Below are 21,537 nucleotides of genomic sequence, written 5' to 3'. Positions count from 1 at the left end.
GATGCTTAATTTACAATGAAGATGTTGAGTTCCATCTACCCCTTCTCTCAACCTCATCTTTTCGATATGTCAACAGGGTATCAATTAGGGTACTTTGTAGAGGAATAATTGGTATGAAATTCTTTAAGGGTAAACATTTCCGAAGAGCGCTCAATCATGGACCCCAATGTGTGGAGTTTGATGAAGGAGAAGATGACTCACATAGAATTTCCATATCTATTATGCTATACGGATTTCAACATTGTTAGCTTCTACTGCAGGGCTGCAAAGAGACCCGCATCAGATAGTGGAAGCTTGTCGTTGTTCAATCTGTAACGGAGATGTCGCGAGGCCCATATCAGGCAATATAGGTCTTTCATTGCCTAATCTAGCCTACATTAACTCAATCTATAGCTGAGATGCAACGAGGCCCACATCCGATGATTGAAGTATGTTACAACTAGTTTTAGCCCATATCATTACCCAATATCCTATAAGGTGTCAAGACGCCCACATCGGGATGTGGAACAAGCCAAGGTGCTCAGCATTGCCCCACCAACCAAGTCATATATAACATCACCAATATATTGAAGTGAAGTTGAGAAGTCTACCTCAAGTGTATTATCGTCTCTACCCAATACTAAAATGGAGCCAAGGGACCTAACTCAAGTGGGCAAGGTGGCCTCCAGTTGGTCAATCAACTTTAGTGAACCTCGATCTTGATGGGAAATCTCAAATTGACATCTCATGCGCAGTGCAAAAAATAAAAAATAAAAATAAATTTATCAAAGTCAAGTACTTGGTCATTATGCGACGATTGGTGTGCGAGAAAATCGCAAAACTAAATATCACACATATCATGTAAAAAGTGTTACATAGGGAGATCGTATATATCTGAAATTTCCATATCTGATAGAGAGGATGAAGGAGAACTTGTATACTCCTCTCTAGCGGTGATCCACACGACATATACAACGATGATAATTCTCATATCGTTGTGAGATCTCCCTCTCCACACGAATCACAAGGCTACTGGAGCCAAGGAGGAGGAGAGGAGACCGAGGAGAATAGGAGAGGCAACCATCAAAAGCTCTAGCCTATGAACTTTGAGATTTGTCATATTTATAAAGGTGCATGCAGCTTAACCCTTAATGGATCATGCCATTATTGGGTATTGGATCTCTATCCAATTATCCAGTCTTATTAGATCTCATCCATAGGATGTAAATAAAGGCTCCACATATATCTCATATATGCACCTCTACTAGTCGCAACATCCACCATATATGTCTGACTCGTTAGGCCCAATATCAAGCTGACCGTGAGTCGATCCTGTCAGAACTCCTTCTGACTTAGAATTCCTTCTAATATAGTGAATTATTATCTCTATAATAATTCACTTGACTCATTGATTATGGATATACTAGGCTACTATGCCATAGTCACCTAATGGTACAAGAGATCTAATCCATCGGACCTATTTGTCCATAATTACCGTATATCTATATTTTTTTATCCATCTAATATCCCAGAGACTATATATTAGGCATGATAATGTTAGGCCCATATAGAATCCAGTTCGAATCTTGCTTTAATCGGATTCTCACAAATAACTCTTCTCTTAATCCGAGTGACCTTGGCCTGAGATTTTGTCTGAGCGAGCACATATAAGATATTTCTCTCACGATACCAGGAGTGGATGATCCTTTGTTGATACCCAATTGCCTTCGTAAGGTTGGTTGTCATTCTCGGTAATCGATTATACCAAATCTGAAACTTTCAAACTTGTAAGTCCAGTGTCAAAGAATGTAGTATACAAGATGCATCATTGGTGTCTCAAGTCTAAGAATCAAACACATAATTGGGACCACAGAATCATTATCTGACGTTAGGTATCATTAACTATCTAGCATTCCATAAGCAAATCAATCAGTGAACTCATTCTCTAATTAGCACATGCACTGTACCTCTAGTGTCCCCCCATGAGCGACTATGAGACCAGTTATCTTCATCATATGGACGAGTATATAGCACACTAGTCTGTCCGGTTATCTCGATGTCCCTCTCGAGTAACCTATGATCGGGATGATTTAAGGTCTATGTTTAAAAGCGAATCAGTCTCATTATCGTGATATCATTATGATCTGTTTTCTATTGCACAGATCCAAGAATATCATAATATATACCTAGATAATATATAATATGATAAAATTTTAGTAATAATAAGCAAAGAGATTATCGCAGTGTGTCACAAGTCCCATCACTCACATGATTGGCTTGTAAGACACCCATAACTAACAAATCTACCCTCATTGAGCAGATAATCTTACACTTCAATCAGATTGCAGGCGATCCTAAGCTGCCCACAATGAGTTGCTTACTTTATGTGATCAATCAACTATGGGTGTCCCTGATTTGTCCATAGGGCAAATTACTTTGTGATCAACCATAGGGGCTCTCGACTTGCTTTGCATGGTCGATAAACTATGCGTGCTCTCGATTTATCCATATTAGACATATTACTTCGCAATCAACTATAAGTGCTTCCAATCTACCCATATTAGGCAACTTTGTTAGGCCAATTTGCTCACTTATCCATAAATTTGGAGTTACAAACCTTCACATTCACAAAGGATGCGTCGAACATCAAGATATATTTTTACCCATGAAGGGTGTGTTGGATGCTTTGAATGCTTTTGTTTGTAAATGATACGTTATGTGTCAGAGATGCTTATGTCTATGAAAGATGCACTAGAAGTCAAGATACTTTTGTTAGCAAAGGACTCATTAGACGCTTCATATGTTTTTTTTTCATGACAGACACATCATGCATTAGAGATGCTTATGTCTACAAAGGATACATCAGACATTGGGATGCTTTTGTGCATGAAGGATGTATTAAATGCTTTAAATGCTTTTGTTTGTAAAGGGTGCATCGCATGTTGGATACGCTTATATTTGTGAAGGATGTATCAAATATTGAGATGCTTTCATCCGCAAATGATGTATCAAATGCTTTTGATGCTTTTATACATACATGGCATATCACGTGTCAAAGACACTTATGTCTGTGATGGATGTTCATATGCTTTTGTTCATTAAGAACACATTAGATACGTAAGATGCTTTTGTCCGCTTAAGAATGTATCACACAATAGAAATTGAGATGCTTTTGTCGGTGAAGTGATGCATGAGATGCTTTATATACTTTGTGGTGTTCTAACCATGTTTTGGGTCGAGGGTGGAGCGCATTTGCTATATTACATGTTGAGTAGGTTAACCGATGACGTTCTTATGACATGGGTCCTCATTATAATACCATAATGATAAAAAGGAAGATGACTAAATTATTTTAACTTGAGTCAAGCCCATGCACGCAAGAAGTCCTCTTGCTCGAAGGGACTCAGACGCTTGCTCGATGGCTAAGAATGGTCAAATGCTTGCTTGATGTTTGACCTACATGAAGATAGAGATAAAAAAGGTCTCTGATGTAGCCCCTCCAATGCTTTAGTCAGTTACAAAACATAGTAAAAGTTTATAATAACCAATCAGCCTTGATTATTATTGTATACTAGATTTTTTATATTAGAGAATATTTTACGATACAAGCAAAATATTCTCCTAGTCTTCTGCTTGGATTGATATCCATGTAGCCCAATTGTAAACCGAGGTCTATTTCCCTTTACCATCATGTGTCGAGTCATTATTAAGATAAATATTTTTCATCTAAATTGTCTTATCTCTAAATATAAATAGACTATTTTCATAACTTAAATTCTATTTTTTAAGTTATAAATGAGCAACCTTATCATTATTATCAAGGTCACCCTCCTCAATCTATTTATATATCCATGGGTTTAATAGTGTTAGAGTAAGAATGACATGGCTATCTTATCAATACCTTATGTGACTAACTCGTCAGCATTCCACACCATTGTTCTTGCCATATGTATAGCAAGAGCCCGCACATCACATGTTCAAGCTATTGATCAACACATGACTGAGCTAAACTAGCATGATGGAACTGTCTAATGACAACTTCGATATTCTAAACCAAATAATAAATGAATATAATAATATGAGGTCATTGGGCTATTATAGTCATGTCTTACTAAACAAACTATGTAATATCTTCTCTCGGAGCCTACTATAAAAGGGATCGCACATGTATGCGTAATACATAATACAATTACGGTAAACAAAATATGGTTTATTTGACTAGTTCAATTTTCCTGATTTGAGCACTGAATAAACATCGGAGGGGCATTATCAAGATTGCCTCTAACTTAATTTTACTTGGATCGGATGTCCATCTTGATAAAATTTTCTAAGATTGGCTCAATAAAGAACCAAGTTGGATTCGAGTTGGCGTATAGCTCGGACAACATAAAATAAACTCTGTCATTTTGTTGCTACAAGAAGGGCAACTACAATATCTTAAAAAAATATCATAGGACCATCTTAGGCAAACCTCGAAGATCCAAACCTCCATAAAAATATCATCAGACCATCTCGGGCAAACCTCAAAGATCCAAACCTCCATGGACCAACCTTATATACTCCTGGTCTGAATTTCTTAGTTTCGACAATCCAAAATCAGGGTCCGATGGGGGTGTCAAATAGAAAAATCCCTCAATCTGTTCTTGACCCTAATCTTTTTTTATGATTTTTTCGAGATCCAACCTTTACTAAACCATCTCCTCAAACAACATTCCTCTAGAAACCTTTCACACTCTACTTCAGTAAATGTAAGTTCTAATGTGAATAGTTCGAACTGTCATTCCATACCTTCCTCACCTTACCCAATTAGCTCGTCAAACTCCACATATGTTTGTGCCCCTTGTTTCTACCTTTGCTCTGCCACCTATACTTGTTATGAGATAAGTAATCGAGTAACTCTATCCATCGTTCCGACTTACTTAAGTCGAGCATTGATTATCGAACGAAAGTTGTTTGGACTATCCCCGACTTAATTTCGAGAGATCGAATATTCAATTTAATGAATTTTTCTGAAATCAACTTAAAAGGAACTATATTAGATACAAATTAGCTTCCAGTTCAAATGATCCAAAATCAACTCCAACAAATGAACAATTTAAGATTTAACCTACTAGAATTCTCGGTCGTTTGCCGATATGCTCATATGTATTTTCAATGAGCAACCATTTAGAGCAAGATTGATTATCAAAGTAGGTCATTCAAACTCAAGCCACGTCCAATCTCGGTCAAACATAGCTCGACTAAAATCAAGTTTGGCTCCTAACTGATTTCGATATCGAATCGAACTTAATCGAGCCTTAACCAGACTTAAGTTGAAGTTGATGATTGGATCGTTCACATGCTTTTCTAGGCTTGGATGTGCTTCACCAGATCACGAAATAGGGATGCCCACCACCTTCATCTTGCCATGTCCCACGGACCCTCTCATCATCCTCACCAGTCATCGATGAATCTTTATGTATCGATTACCTACCATGAAACTATGGCCACCATGCATGACATGACCATGACGCATCATTCACCTGCCACGAAACTATGGCTACCATGCATTAAATTTAAAATTCCGATATAAAAAATTCCGATATATTATCTCGATTGGCCGGCCGTCCCCACTAATCTGCAAATGGTAGCTTGCCACGTTACGACGTGCTCTTCCGGAATGGATTTCACGCGGAGCCAAACGCTGCGGCCGACCGGGGGCAAAGCTGATATAACCATTCCTAATACCCGCTCGTTGATTGCTCTATCCTCTATCTTCTTTATGATTGGTACGTTAATGTGGTGCCACAAATCAACCCACACTTCCTCCAATCGTAAGGCAGGTAGCCAATCACGGCGATCGCGCGACTAATAATAGAAATAGTGCTGAAAGGAAGGTTTGGATGGTAATTGTCCGAAATATAAGGGCTGTTTGGTGTCGGTGGGGAGCAGGCCAAAATACAAAAAGAAATAAAAGAAGGGCAAAAACGCAAGAAAGAGACTAGAAATCGACCCCCCGGGGGGGGTGTTTGGGGTCTTCCCGACCTCTCCTTATTTTTTCCCCCTTTCCTCTCCTCTCTCCGTATTTTCGCCCCTCGCTCGAGCTCGGCCTCTTGATCCTTCCCTCTCCGATTCCGCAACCTCCCCGCTCCCAACGTAAGTATTTCCTCTTCGATCTCTCTCTCGATATGGTTTCATTTTCGATCGGATTCCGCGTCTTTCTTCAGATCTGTTCGTTTCCTTGAATTATTTCTGTGCTTAGGATCGCTGGTGTGCGATTGATCTTGAAATTTTGTCTCGATTTTCTCCGCATCGCGACGATATGCAGGTGAATTTATATGATTTCTCTGATGGATCTTTAGGGTTTCTGTATTTTGCGGTTACTTTGTGTGCATGCATGGAGAGATTTTAACCGGTTCAGGATTTTGTCAGATTATAAAATTGAATTAGTTTGTTTGTCAATTCTTCTTGATTTTAGGCTTTTATTTGCTTTTTCCCCTAAAATAATCTAATTGGGTGATCGAGGCGAGGAGATTGGGGTTGTTAGTACCCACGATTGGGTCGGCTAGAGGGAATATTTGTACTTGGGAACGGATTTTGTTGTGTATTTGCTGATCTGTCAGTATCAAAAAGCAAAGTTTATGCTGCTATTATGTTTGTTTCCTTATCGACGACAAATTGTGCCTGCTGATTTGTTTGCTTCATTATTATCGGTCTGAAACCTTCATTTGTCTGAAGCGCGACAATGAGTGACGATGGAGAAAGGACTTGCCCTCTGTGCGCAGAGGAGATGGATCTTACTGACCAACAGTTGAAGCCTTGCAAATGTGGCTATGAGGTGCGAGTCCCTTACATGCAAAAAGCATTAAACTTTCAGAGATGATCTATCTTGTTTAAATATATGCATTGCTGTTGATATAAAATATTTTAGGTTTGATGTCTCATCTTGCATTTTCTTTTATGCATAGATTTGTATTTGGTGTTGGCATCATATAATTGAGATGGCCGAGAAAGAAGACACCGAGGCTCGGTGTCCAGCATGCCGTACACCTTATGATAAAGACAGAGTCCTTAAAGTGGCTGCTGCCAATTCTGAGAGGTTAATCATTGTGTTATAATTCTGCTACTTTCTGCTTTCATTAATCCAATCAATTTATTCTTTGTTTTATATATCATACCAAGAGTTCACATGAAATTTCTCTTCCCTTGGGGCCAGGATAATAGCTGAGATGTATTCTGAGAAAAAGCAAAAGTCTCAAAGAGCAAAGACCAAGATATCTGCAGAAGCTATGAAGCATCTTAGCAGTGTCAGAGTGATGCAAAAAAATCTTGTATACATAACTGGATTACCGACCAGCTTATGTGATGAAAGTGTATGGACTTTGACATTTACTGCACCAAGATTAATATCCTATATCTGTACACATGACATTTTTAATAGGTAGCCATGTTTCTGCATCAGATTCTTGAGCGCAAAGAATACTTTGGTCAGTATGGGAAAGTTCTAAAGGTTTCAATTTCTCGTCCTGCTGGAACATCTTTCCAGAAAACAAGTAACAGCGCATTTGGCGTGTAAGTCTCTTTGCACCGGTTCACTATGTTGTCCTCTTGGTTAAGGTGTGAAGACATGTTTTTTTTTCTTCACCACAAATTCATGTATAGAAGAGAAAATTATATTCTATAAGCATTTTTATCACCAAGAATCTAAATTTTGATTATGCTGGTTCTTCAGTTGACCTTTTCTTTTTAAACAAAGGCTAAACTTTCTCACACACACACACTCTCTCTCTCTCTCTCTCTCACACACACACACACACACACACACGCACGCACGCACGCACAATCATGTCAGTGACTTGCTTAGACTTGACTTTCTAAACCTTTTCAAGTCCTATAGTGGAAAATGTCTTTCTCATATGTTTCCTTGTTTAGTGATCTATGATGGTGTATTTGCATTTTGGTGTTTTATGATCTAAATGACATCGTCATCCTCCTAGATGCCTACTTTGTTATTTTCCCTGATGTTTTGATTGATATTACAGTTTGATGACTAAATTTTCGCAGAATTTAGTATTAGATTGTGATGAGTCGGTAATTCGCCCTCTTTAAATTACTCTTGACATATAAACTTACCTTATCTTTATTAAGGTTTTCCTTCTGAAGTTACTTTTACTTTGGTACTTCCGGTGCAATGTGTCCTAGGCATCATTCTCATGCCTAGCGGCCTATGTTTTGGATGGCCCCTTGATTGATGGTTGCCTTTTGCAGAACAGTTGACACAGTATTGTAATTTAGACATTTTGTCTCCAATATATATATATATATATATATATACACTTAATAAATCTTTTCAGAAGTGCTGCATTTTATGAAGTATTAGATGAGTTCACTTAGCTTTGCTGAAGTGCAAACCAAGCAAATAATTTCTATGTTAGACTATAGGAAATGAGATTACAATTCGTCTTCGATAGAATTTTGTGAGACAACTGTAAGGTCATTTATACTTTATAGATCATAATGTTGGGCAGCTGAGAAAAAAAACTCATAAAAGTTAGTGTGGCTAAGATGAGGATGATAAATTGAATGTGTGGAGCCAGTAAAAAATGATAAAAGAAGTTACATTTATTAATAATTAGGTGTCTTCTCCCATCAAAGTTGTAATGGGGGAAACTGTTTAAGATGCATTATGATTAGTTGTGTTAAGATAGGCAGTTTGAAGATCTAGCAAGAATTTCACTGCAAACAATAAAAGAAGATTTTATAACTCTTACTTTGACTAGTGATGTTGCTTTTCTTAGTGTTCAACATCAGGTAAAAATCTATATAAACATCCTCAAATAGTTGTGGCATTACAGCTTTTTGCAGTAGCTGTTATCGAATGGCCATTCATGTGGTCTAAGCTTCACTGTTAGTTTGCTTGTTTTGTTGGACAAACTGGGACATGTCTTAGCTTTGGCTTGCCAGCATTTGCTCTTCATGCTTTCTCCTGTCTAGAGGATATTTAAATGTTACACGACTTTTGTTGGACAGGTATATTACATATGCCAAAGATGAGGAAGCTGTTCGATGTATACAAGCTGTACATAACTTTGTGTTAGAAGGTAAATCCTTGAGGTAAGCACATAACTAAAATTCTCTTTTTGTAGACTTGTGCATATTATCGTATTAAGATGCTATGACACTGGTTTCCGTCAGGGCATGTTATGGTACCACAAAGTATTGCCGTGCATGGTTAAGAAATATGGTAAGTAGAGTTGCTTAATTGTGCCCTTCTGTGTTGTTACTTGTTAAAAGTTCTGCTAATACAAGGTTTTCCATCTATTAGACTTGCATGGATAATTTTTTTTGTTTCATTTCCATTCTGAGTTGTGTTTTTTATTCAGACTTGCAGCAATCCCGATTGTCTATATTTGCATGACATAGGTAGCCAGGAGGATAGCTTCACTAAAGATGAGATAATTTCTGCTTATACAAGGTATTTTTTTCCCCACACTTTTTGCATGTACGGTGATTTTTTGACTTGTTAGTATGACCCTTACATTGCAGCTACATGTTAGAAGTGCAATCATATTGGTTGTGAGTCCATCTAGAACCTTTTTTCAGATACTAAATTATTGAGCTGCAAATTGTCAGTATTATTAATGTTTGTCCTGCAAACAATTCCAGATGTGGAGGTTACTATTGCTGCCTTGATGGCACAAAAATTTTAATGTCATGAGTAATTAGGCCATTTTAAACTGGCAAACTTGCTGCCATAATAAATTAATGCATAATTTTTATCTAACATGCTTAGTGGGCACAAGCTTGAAATGCTATATCATCATTGAGTCAGCCTACCTTTGTGGAATATTGTAGTGTATTTACAAGTGCTAGGTTCCAAAAGGCACGAAGGTCCTAAAACTCCTAAGGCGCTCGGTGCTTGCCTAGGTGCTCGTCGAGCAAAGCAAGGTGCTCCCAAATATTAAAATTAAAAATATATATTATAATTGATAAATATGATAATAGGAATAAAAATGACATCAAATTGAAATCATATAAAGTACGAAATTACATTGTCTAAATTCTAATAACAAGAATGTCAAAAGTTGCGATGTTCCTACCCAATAATATACTGTTCTGTTATGTCCTAACTCCTAATAGTGCACCCACCTCAAGCTGGTGCAGGAAATAGAAATAGGAAATAGGAGATCATTAAAGGTGTTGGAAATTAACAAAGTTGTTGCTGACTTGTTGTTATCTATAAAAGGAGAAAGAGAGAAAATGGAAAAGTAATCGGCGAAAGGATATGGAGGAAAGTGGCACTCAGCAGCGAAACAAAGCTACAAACAATGACGACGGACAAAACTGTAAGCAACGACACACGATATTGCAGTAGTAGATGAAGCTATAAACGGTGGCAAACGAAGCTTCAGCGACTAACGAAACTGGGGACAGTGTAGTCAAAGGCGCCAAGGTGTCAAAACACTTGAGGCACTGGGCGCTTGCAAATATTAAAATTTTTAAAAATATATGATTAAGAAGAAATGTGATCACTGTAGTAAAATGAGGAATTACATTTTTTCTATATCACTTTATCTTTCAGATATCACCACTAAAATATTAACTTACATTCATTTAAAATACCAAAGTACTATATTGTTTAAATCTAATAATAAAAATGACAAAACAAGAGAAGATTACTATTAAAAATCCAATAAATTCCCTTAAGAAAGTCAATGATCATCAAGTTTGTAGACTATAGAACATTATTAATAATGATTAATATGATTACAAGAGAAAGAAAAAAGAGGGAAGAAGAGGAAGAAGGGGGGCATGTTGTTGATTATTGGTTGGGAGGGGAGGGGAAGATGTAGAGAGAAGGCAATGAGGGGTGTAGCTGTTGGGGAGGAGGGGGAGGCAGAGGGGCTATTGGGGTCGGAGTAGGAGGATAGAGAGGTCGTCGTAGTAGGATGGAGAGGTCGTCGTAGTAGGATGGAGATGGGGGCTGTCGGGATCTAAGGAGTTGGGAGGATGGTTGTCAGGGTTCGTCGGGGGGCAATGGTGGAAATGAAGGAGGCCAAGGTGAGGACAGTGGTGGGCAGTGCTGGGGTAGGAGGGAGAAGGGAGCTGTCGGGGAGAAGGCAAGGGGCGATGGAGGAGAGGGTGAGGATAGCAGGAAGAGAGGAGCTGTCGGAGAGGGGAAAGAGAAACATATAGAGTTCTTGTGAGAAGAAGACATCATGGAGATCTGCCTTATACACGGAAGTTGCTTGTCGGAGGCTACCTTAGGGGGTGACAGCAAAGGAGGAAGAGGAGAGAGAGGGGAAGAGCTCGGTAGAGGAAGACGATGTCGTTGTCGTCGTTCACTAGAGACGAAGACGAAGTTGTTGCTGTCACCATTCATTGGAGAGGAAGACAAAGTTGTCGCCATTGTTCATTAGAGAGGAAGACGTTGTCATCACAATTAAGTTTCCAAAGGGGGTAGGGCCTCGTGTGTGTGGGGTGGGTGGGAGTTAAGATATCTAGTTTGATCGAACCAGAACCAAGGAACTAATACATTTAAGCTCTACCCATGCTTCAATTAAAGGCGCCTGCTTGGACCTCTTGCCAGACACTCAAGCCTCGCTTCGCCTGGGTGCTTAGGGGAGCGCCCCTTGACTTCCCTGGTTGTAGATGGCAGTGGGTGAAGATGCATATGGTAGCAAGCGTAGCGCTAGGGTTTCGTTGAGTTCCTTTCACTAGGGTTCGAGGGGGAAGGGGGGATTTGAGGGAAGTAAGTTGAATCAAGTTGGTTTGGTTGAGCCAACTTAGTCGCCTATGATTGAATGCAGATTGAACAGCCCAAGATTGGCTTGGGCATACGCCCGAGTCGCCTAGTGCCTGAGCTGAGGTGTGCGCCTAAGTGGTGCCTCCTTCAATCGCTCGCCCAAATCAGCAATGAGGCGCTTGAGTCTCGCCTTGCTTGAGCGCCTGAGCACCTGAGCACCTTTTGAAACTCTGTTGTAGAGAATAATATACCCGAAGAAAATATGATTCCAAGTGCCTTGCTTGGGCGAGGCGAGATCCAAATGCCTTTTGAAAACTCTAACGTAGAGAAGAATATAAATTAAGAAAATACGATTCCAAGTGCCTCCTATGATACATATGCAGAAATGGAGCACCTTTCAAGTGAGGCTATAAGAAAATGCTAAGAAAGAAGCAGAAACCATACAAGTATCAAGTAAAACATGGGAGATAGCTTGTTTTGTTGTATTTGCATGATATCATTTACTTCAACATGAAGTAATATGCACCATTTAACTCAATTGAGTATGCAATGGCGAGCCATGTTTTTGGATTTTACAGTTTTAGGATATATAGTTTCTGATGGCATAATCCATATTCATTAATTATTTTTATATTGTATTTTAAGATTTTCTCCTGCATACTATATAATACTAATTGTATGTTTTCTGTATGGTCCTTTTACTGCATAATCTTAAAATTATGATATAACAAAAAATATGTTGTTCCAAAAGTTTATATAGGTCATCCCAATGCATAAGGCTTTTTCTAATAGGGAAACTGAAGGTCCTGGTACACAACGATGCAAGTAGTTGTTTCTATGACTTGAATTATTGTTATGGACCTGGACTCCGCTACTGAATTCCTTGAAATCATCCCTTCTGTTAAGTAATCATTCCTCTTGTTGATTGGCGTCGTGCACCGTCCTCAACTGTCCATCTTCTTCACTCTACTCCCTTCCACTCTCTCTCTCTCTCTCTCTCTCTCTCTCTCTCTCTCTCTCTCTCTCTCCCAGACCCTCCCTCCGTCTCTCTCTCATCTACATCTCACTTTCAGTGAGAGCCACAAATTTTAAGATATTAAAATACCTTTTCCCTCCCTCTTGCAGCGTCTTTTTACCGGAGAAATAGTGGAAGCCATGACCAGCACAGTCACCACAGTTTTCTTTCCTCTTATCCCTGTCTTCATTTCTTTGTTGACCATCATAGAAACATGGAATCAGCAAGAATTCGTTGATTCCTGTATGGGGCATCCAATTCTTAGAGGTTCTGCTGGTTTTGCTTGGATTTTAATGATCTACATAAATAAATGATGATGTTGAATCATCCATGGCCTATCCTGACCTGAATTGACCGATCCAGCAAATCATTGATTATATCTGATGAGCTTTGTCTTGAACTTGTAAAAGAAATGTTTGGCATGTCTTGGTTGAACCAAAAGTAACTTGATAGACCAATTGTTTTAACATAGGAAGTTTGAAATTTTTGTTTATTTAAATTACAAATTATCCGAAGGGTTATTGTGTTTAGATTTCCGTTTATATGAGAAATAATATTTTGGATTAATGTAAATTGTCATCCTGACTAATGCAACAAGATAATTACTTCATAATATGCAAGATAGAGTTCTTTATGGGTTTCCACTTTGGCATAGTTTGTTCCAGCCAGATCCATGCATGAAGTTTCAGTGACTAAATAAATGATCTATTGACCTAGTAACTAATATATAGTCAAGCTCAAGTTATTGTTGATTGGCCAATAAATTATGCCTTAATAAGTGAGAACATTGTGTCATCTCTAGCCTGTGCATGCCAGATGTGACATTAATGCTAAGCTGCAGTATATTTCGCGTGTTAACCACCAAGTGATGTCCGTGGACTTGCTTTCATGCCATTTGTTCTCAATACTTTATCCAAGTAACCTAATAGTTCAAAGCTCGTATATAATGTATTTCAGCCAGTGTGATTCAAGTAAAGTTTAGTCCTAAATTGTTGAAGTGGACTATGCAAGTCATATGTTCAGATGTGGACCCATCTGGGTGCCATGATGGATGCATCTTAACACTTGTTCATTGTCTAAGCTAGGTATATATGTGAATTAAACCTTGTGTACTTCAGACCATCTTGCAGCAGATGACAAAGCAATTATTTTCTATTGTTTTTCCCGTTTGAGTAAAAATAATGTTTATTACTTATGGCACATTATTTTCTGCTCATATACTTGGTCTTTTGTAAGTTCACTTGCACTCCTGAATTTGTTTCGTATATGGTACCACAGGAGTAGGGTTCCACAAATTGCTTCGAGCAATTCTCAACGTCGTTCAGGAAATGTTTTACCCTCACCAATGGATGACTTGAACAACAATGGAACAGTCTTGGACAAGCATCCAGTCAAGAGTGCCTGTAATGTAAGTCAAGTTCTTTTGGGGCATAGGCATGCGTTTTTATAGGATTAGCCACTTTAAGTGAAGTTATTTGCATTATGTTTTGTTATGATTAGGTCTCATTCACTCTCTTTGTTGACCGAGATATATTTTTATGCAGAGTGCCTCAAGTCTAGTCAAAGGTTTACCTCTTAATACGGGTGCTGGGAAGTCCAATGCATTACCAGCCGCTGCTTCATGGTATGTTTCTTTTAATGCCCTGTATTGGCAAAGGTCATTTTTGCTAATATTTCAATTATTTACAGGGGACTTCGTGGTTCAAATTGCCGGCTTTTGGCTTCAAGTGTACAGTACTCTCAAACTCATGCCAAACAGAAAGTAGAGACTATCAACAATTCATCTTTACATTCTTTATTGTCGAGAAGTCCAAAGCATTCTTCGGCGCAGCATGATGGATTACTTATGACATCAAAGATACCTGAAAGCAAGGAAGCTGTTGGTGCCATATCTGGTCCATTGGAACCTTTACAACTTGGTACTTTGGCAGATTTACAACTGACTCTATCACCAGAGACAATCGTCAATGATGATTCTTCTTTAAGACCTTCATCAAATGATGATGCCATTGTAACATCAAAGCCAGGGGAAGAAATAAAAATGGCAGAGTTGGATGAATGGTCCAGGCGGTTAGAATATGTAAGACCTGACGCTGGCAGGCAGCACCAAATATCTTCATCGGAATGGTCAAAACAGGTTGTCTCAGAGATAAGCGATACTTCCCATGTTTCATCAGGTTCCTTATCTAGCTCTCCAGCTGTAGCACTTGAAGAAAAGGAAAGAGACATTGCTTTAAATTGTATTGACATGAAGCCAAGAAATACCATTATTTCTAAAAACCATGTTAGACAATTTAGCAACTCTGGTCCTGATAGAGTTATCCATGATTCTACTGTTGTTAATGGTGAGGTGCAGAGCATGGGTTCAGGATTTTCTTCAGTTAATATAGACGGCCATGATATGGAGAATCAGTTAGATATTGACCAGCATCAAACCTTATCCTCTGATCTCTGCTCAAGTGAGAGGTCCAGAAGTCGAGATTTAGATTCAGCCCCAGTTGCATTGAGCACAAATGAATTAACTGATTGGAATTCTAAGCGCTCAAAACAACAATTGATCTCCTTTATTGATGGGAAGGAAGATTCTGTGAAAGTGCATAACAATCAGTCTGTACCTTGTCTAAGTCCCCAAGATACTAATACAAATCATGCAAGTTCTACCTCCTGCAGTGATGGACTCGGAAGTAAACAACACCAATTTATTGATAGTTCATTGGACATGGATAGAAAGCAGGTCACCATGTGTTCCTTAGGTGACAAAGAATCTGCAGTTCACAATGGACATAGAGAGGATGACATAAGCTCCAACTCTTTTAGCAGGAGCGATTTGAGTTGTCCTGGGTTCAACTGCATGGAAGAAAATATGAGAACTGGTGGTGACAACAATTCTAGTGTAGATAAAATGGGCGAGAGCAACATAATTTCGAACATATTGTCACTAGATTTCAATCCATGGGATGATTCATTATCCTCCTCTGACAGTTTGGTTAAGCTGCTTGGTGAAAAGGAGGAACAAGATGGGTCTTTTAAGCTATCAAATTCATGGAAATCACTAACCAGTAACCAGTCCAGATTTTCTTTTGCCAGGCAAGAAAGTCAAGCAAGTCTTTTAGAACCTCATGTTGGAGAAATTGATAATGCTCAGAGACTTCACTCCTTATCACAGGATTCATACAAAGATAGTTTTCATAACAGACTTCAATTCAATGATTCTGACGGTTCTTATGTTATTACCAGTGGTGACACCTTGTCTGATAGGACTACTAGTAAGTATTTCCTGCTTGTTTTATACATCTCTGAAGCTATGTTTTTGAAATATTTGACGCAATAATCTGATGTATTTACTGGTCCTCTGTCAATCTATTTCTTTGTCATGTTTATGCTCTTTTTGCTTCTGCTTTGTGTATAACAGGTCTAATAATAATTTTGCTCGCTTATTTGTGTTTTTAATTGTCTGCCACAATTGAATCTCTATCCATTGATATGACTGTTCTCTTGATGGTTAAGAGGCTTCTATCCAATGGTATTATTGCCATGCCTGAAAGGTATTATCAACAAGCAACATGCTGCTAAGCTAGAAGATGATAAATCCTCACCAATACCTTTTAACTCTTTTTTTTCTTTTAATTAATACATTGATCAAAGTTCACACAACCCAGATAGGGGATAGAATGGTTCAGTGTGATCTGATCTGGGATGAAAAATTGCCAAATTGGATCGATTGAAATATATACTACAATAAATAAACAGCAGAAAGGGTAAATTGGTAAAATGACAGTTTAGAATTATATATGCCTAAAGATTCTTAATGAAAAAGATGAAAAAGAAAAATATATTAAAGATAGATATGATATGTAACCTAGTGGACGGGGGCTTCATTAACGCAAGGTTTAGAGAGGGTCAATGTATGCTCTCAGAAACATATAAAAGTAAATAATTCCAAAATATAGATAATAGTTCATTAAGAAAAAATATATATATTATGTACTTATATTAAAATAAATGTTGATCAATGTTTTATAAATATGTTATCGCAATAAAGAACTATTAGATATATGACAGAGAAGAGACCCAAAACTTACCTGCCTACAACTATGGAGATAGTGACGAGCCGTATTGTTGCCACGATACTTCTAATCACCTTACGAGTTAAACAATTATGCAGTGCAATGATGGTAAAGAAAAGGATTTTCTTTGAAGAAAACACACGATTTGAGACTACTCTGTGCTTCCATGACGTTTTCTTAAGAGTCTAAGAGCTAAACCCTCACCTTCCTTTTCCTTCTTCCTCAATCCTTTCCAACAAACTATTGACATGGCAACAGGTGGTGAATGATTCTGCAGATGGTGATCAAAACAGCTAAGAGCATCTTGTTTACTTAATTAATTATCTCACCTTATTGTACAATCATTGTGTTCGTTGCCCCCTCTACCCCTTGGAGCAAATCAGTTCATTGCTTCTCTGTTTCAGTATAATTGCTAACATTTAATGTGCAAGTCTTTGCATTTTGTGTCTCCTATGCTTTTAGCTCTATATATTTAAAATCCTACTTTTTATTCGAAGGTGTCTCGAAGGCTAAGATAACAGCTCCACCTGGATTCTCAGCTCCAAGCAGAGCTCCACCCCCAGGGTTTTCTATACCAGACAGATTTAACCAGGCATATGAGGGCTACACAGGTTTGTACTTATATTGTCAGGTGCGTGCTGCATGCATGATTGATACTTGTTTTGCTGACTTATTTCCCCTTGCAGAAAAACATATGCTTGGCTGTTCTTCAGGTGGAAATAATTATCAATCAGATTTGATTGGAAATTCATGTGATGTGGAGTTTATAGATCCAGCAATATTGGCTATTGGCAAGGGCCGGATACATCTTGGACCAAATAATTCAGCATTTGGGTTGAAATCTTCATTTCCTGAACAGATTTGCACCTCTAGTAGCGATCCAAGGCTTCATCTAATGATGCAGCAATCTGTTTCTTCTAATCAGAACATGAGGATACCAGATCAAATGGGAGAAAGATTCTTGCCATTAAATGATGCATATATTGCATCTCAATTTTTAGCAAAAAGCCATTCCAGTGTATCTCCATTTTCACAGTTGTCATACCAGCAACTGAGAAATTCACCTTTTCCTAATAACCAGTGGGATGCCTGTAACAGTTACAACGGTATACGGACTGGCAATGATATAGGCATGAGTGAAATCTTCAGAAACGAGAGATTTGGGCTTAATGACTACTACACAAGCACTCATGAAAACAAGTTCCACATACCGAGTACAGGTGATCTATACAATCGTGCATTTGGAATGTAATGCTGATCTGTTGCTGCGCAGCTTTGACCTCCTTTGTTAAGGGCACCTCTGACCATGGATGACAGCTGATTCCTTGAAGCAGATTTTTTCCAAAAATTTTCTGAGAGCTTGATATTTGGCCAATTTCCATCAACAGGTATAAACATTTCTTCTTAATCTGCCAATGAACTTTAGGGAATGCTACTTGGTGAAGGGTGCTAAAAAAATATATCTAGAAATCTGCAACATTGTCAAATATCAGGTGTGCCATGCCATTTGGATTCCTGGGAAATCTTTAGAAGTGCATAGAATCTTTAATAAATTTCCGAGCTATAAAGATGTTTTGTACCTTTCATATATCGCATGCCAATTGGACGGTCAAGCTCCTTTTGTAGAGGAAAACATTTGCCATGGATTTGCATGTTCATTGTCTTGCTTTCATTTATTAGTGTTTGAGATTGTCTAGCTGCCTTTTTGCTGGACGATTGTATCTGATGGTAGTAATAACTAATTTGTTTGTTAGGTGTTGTTTAACATGTAATAACTAACTACTAATTACTCAATGAGAGGGAGTGTGCGTATACTTGTGATGTTATGAAGTATAGGAAGATCATCAAGGTTAGCTGTGTCAGTTGCTTGGCAATGTAAAATTAAGTACATGCCTGGTGTCGAGTTTATTGCATTAATGATGTGTCGGGGACCTGGGAATTTGGTTCTCATTTCTGTCACTGTTGATATTTGCGAAGTGGCCTGTCATGGATGCGACTTAACATTAAAACATCTGGAATCACCAATGGTTGTTGCATTCAAACTGACTAGTGTCTGCTTAAGCTTGTATAACTTATTTAGGTGGTCCCCATTTTTTTTTTGTCTGTGTTCCTGCTTTCCTTTATTTATAAAACTTATCTAGCTTGGGTATCTGGCATTTTCTTTTTAAAATTTAGTTTGTGTTGCAAGGATTAGTATTATATGGCTAAGTCGCTAAGTGATTTGTTGTATTTATCCTGTTAAACTTATTAGCATATTTATCCTTTCAAAATTTGAAAAATTTATACATGGCATCTATGATAAGTTAACCAATAACTTAATTCCAATATCTATTGTAAGTAAACTGTTTATTGAAACTCTAATTTACATTAATGCCTTCTAATTGATGTTTTGGGTGCTTTTATATTTTTCTTTAAAAAATATTTTTAAAATCAAAGAAGCTAGTTTTAACCATGGTTAGCAATGGTTAATCTAGGTTTTATGGATGGATGCTAAGGACAGGAACACATGAAGAGATTCTTTTAATATATAGGGGGATATACATGCTACATTAAGATTTGTAAGCATGTTTAAAGCTTTGAAGGATATGTATAAAACCCCTTATACTCTACACTGTGATGATGTCTTATATGTTTTCAGTGTTAAATCGTGTTTTGATTGATGTTTTTGGTCATGTTGCAGGGAGGGATACATTGGTTTCATTGTGCCCTAAATCCTGATGCTTGTGTTCTCGAGGGAGAAGGCATACGGAGTGCTGTCATCTTGATGTGTCTCGTTAAATTTTCCAGGTCATGATAAATACTGCTGCTTATGCGTGGAATTGTTCTGAAACTTCGACTCTACATTGAAAAACTTCCATGTAAATATATGTATTTTATTTAAATTGGTGTATACCATTTAATGCCCAAAGTGATTGTATAGTTGAAATCGTGGTTGGCATATGGGATATGTCTTCTCGGCGACATTGTCTCATCGTCGGTTCGAATTTTCGCTTTGTCTTTGCACGCGTAAGTCCGGAATTTTCGTTTGTGACGTGAAGGGGTGAGATAGCTACATTCGGAGTATGATGGAAGATAAAAGAGAGCGCTGACAACGGAGGGTGATGACAATCCTCATGCGGGCGACGACAATCACATTTTAAGTGTTGAACTATTAAAAATTATTTTTGGGCTAACTGTAGATTATATTTTATAGATAGATATTCTTTAGCATTTTATTGTTAGGTTTAAAAAAAATTATATTTATTTATTCTAACATTGTTGGTTTTATCAACATGTCCATCCAAGATGTCAAATATTTCGTGGCTTGCCACATCTACAAGGTCACTTATGTCATTTACCACTCTTTCGAAGTTGGCTATTCGTCTTCGGCGCAGGTCCACAATAGGATTGCCCCTTTTGCGCTTCTTGCGATCCTAATCCTTCTGCGTTCTCTTCACACTTCGTGGCCTCATCCTCCAGCTCTTACATCTCCACCTTCGAGTCCACAATGATGCCTCAAGTGAAGAAGCCTACAGATCCTCGGTAAATAGCTATGAAGCGTCAGTGTGGGGTGGTTGAGGAGAGGGTAGAGGCCATCCCGCTAGGCAAGAGCTAGAGGATCGGATTGCAAAGCGATGTCATTCTACATCTACATCGATGTTGCTCCGTGTCTGCATTGGCGACAATGCATACGCTGAGTGGTATCGCTCTATGTCGTCCTCTTCCTCCAATCTCTTTGCCTCAACTCTTATCACCACTCTTCTTCCTCATCCATAATAGCGACCTGTAGCCCCCAACGATATCTTTGTCTACTACCACCATAAACGGAATTTGGACATTGAACTTATTTTTTTTGCTCATTATTTTTGTGCTTCCATCGGTAAAACAAATAATGTTATGATAAAAGGACTAGATATTTCACTTTGGAATTCTAATATAAAATTTTTAATTATAAAGATTAAAATGCTAAAGAGGTCAAATTATAAGGAGTAATATATAATTAGTCTAATTATTCTATGTAGTTATGACATACTTTTATCCATTAATTTTGTGTTACTATAGGATATATGGTGTGAATAATTTACAATCTCTTTTTTATTATTAATAATTTCATTTTATTTTTTTAGTATTTTTAAATATCTCTGGACGAAAATATCATCTTTCTCTCTCTCTCTCTCTCTCTCTCTCTCTCTCTCACTTCTTCCTACTCTTACTTCACTTCTTCTTGTTCCTTCGAGGGGACGGCGAGGACGAAGTGCAGCGACGACGGTGAGCGGAGGGGTGATGAGTAGCGTCGCCTGATTACACCTGCCGGGAGGGGAGTCAATAGCAAAGGGCTATGGGGTGAAGAAAGGGGGAAAATTTGAGGTGGAAATTGGGCCGCCGCCTTCTCCCTTCCTTGCACTCTTCTTTTTCTTCACACGTCATCGGAAGACGGTGCAATTCATCTCTATGCTCCCATGTTGACTTGGGGTGGAGGACAAGTGAGCTTCCGTTTTGTTGCAGTGAGAACGCGCAGAAAACCTTAAGAGGGCGGGCGCTCGGGAACATAACAGCAGCGCCGCCAAAGGCCTGCTTAAGAATCTTGTTGGCCGCAACAATTATCCACGCCGGCACCGCCAGATGCAAGACTTCAACAACCTCGGACAGCCCAGGCACACGGACATGACGAGCATTCCATCGAATAGCAGCTGGTAAGCATACCATTGACAAAAAATCCTGCAGGCGATGGTACTCGCGCGAAAAGAGCTTCGGTAACGACGGCCATGGGT

At 38.4% G+C, this 21,537-nt stretch overlaps 1 protein-coding gene across 1 annotated transcript; it reads left to right on the top strand.

The window, feature by feature from the left end:
• Positions 1–5,979: 5,979 nt before the first annotated feature.
• On the top strand, positions 5,980–19,726 carry LOC135622383 (uncharacterized). Its single transcript, XM_065124180.1, has 14 exons — positions 5,980–6,114; positions 6,697–6,796; positions 6,927–7,057; positions 7,175–7,331; positions 7,421–7,530; positions 8,989–9,072; positions 9,154–9,202; positions 9,342–9,433; positions 13,998–14,127; positions 14,264–14,343; positions 14,409–15,985; positions 17,284–17,397; positions 17,473–18,174; positions 19,467–19,726. The coding sequence occupies exons 2-13, from the start codon at positions 6,704–6,706 to the stop codon at positions 18,036–18,038; spliced, it is 3,183 nt and encodes a 1,060-aa protein (XP_064980252.1). The 5' UTR covers positions 5,980–6,114; positions 6,697–6,703; the 3' UTR covers positions 18,039–18,174; positions 19,467–19,726.
• Positions 19,727–21,537: the final 1,811 nt, after the last annotated feature.

This window comes from Musa acuminata, chromosome BXJ2-9 (genome assembly GCF_036884655.1).
Source record: "Musa acuminata AAA Group cultivar baxijiao chromosome BXJ2-9, Cavendish_Baxijiao_AAA, whole genome shotgun sequence".
NCBI classification, from domain to species: Eukaryota; Viridiplantae; Streptophyta; class Magnoliopsida; order Zingiberales; family Musaceae; genus Musa; species Musa acuminata.
This window is presented reverse-complemented; position numbering and strand designations above follow the sequence as displayed.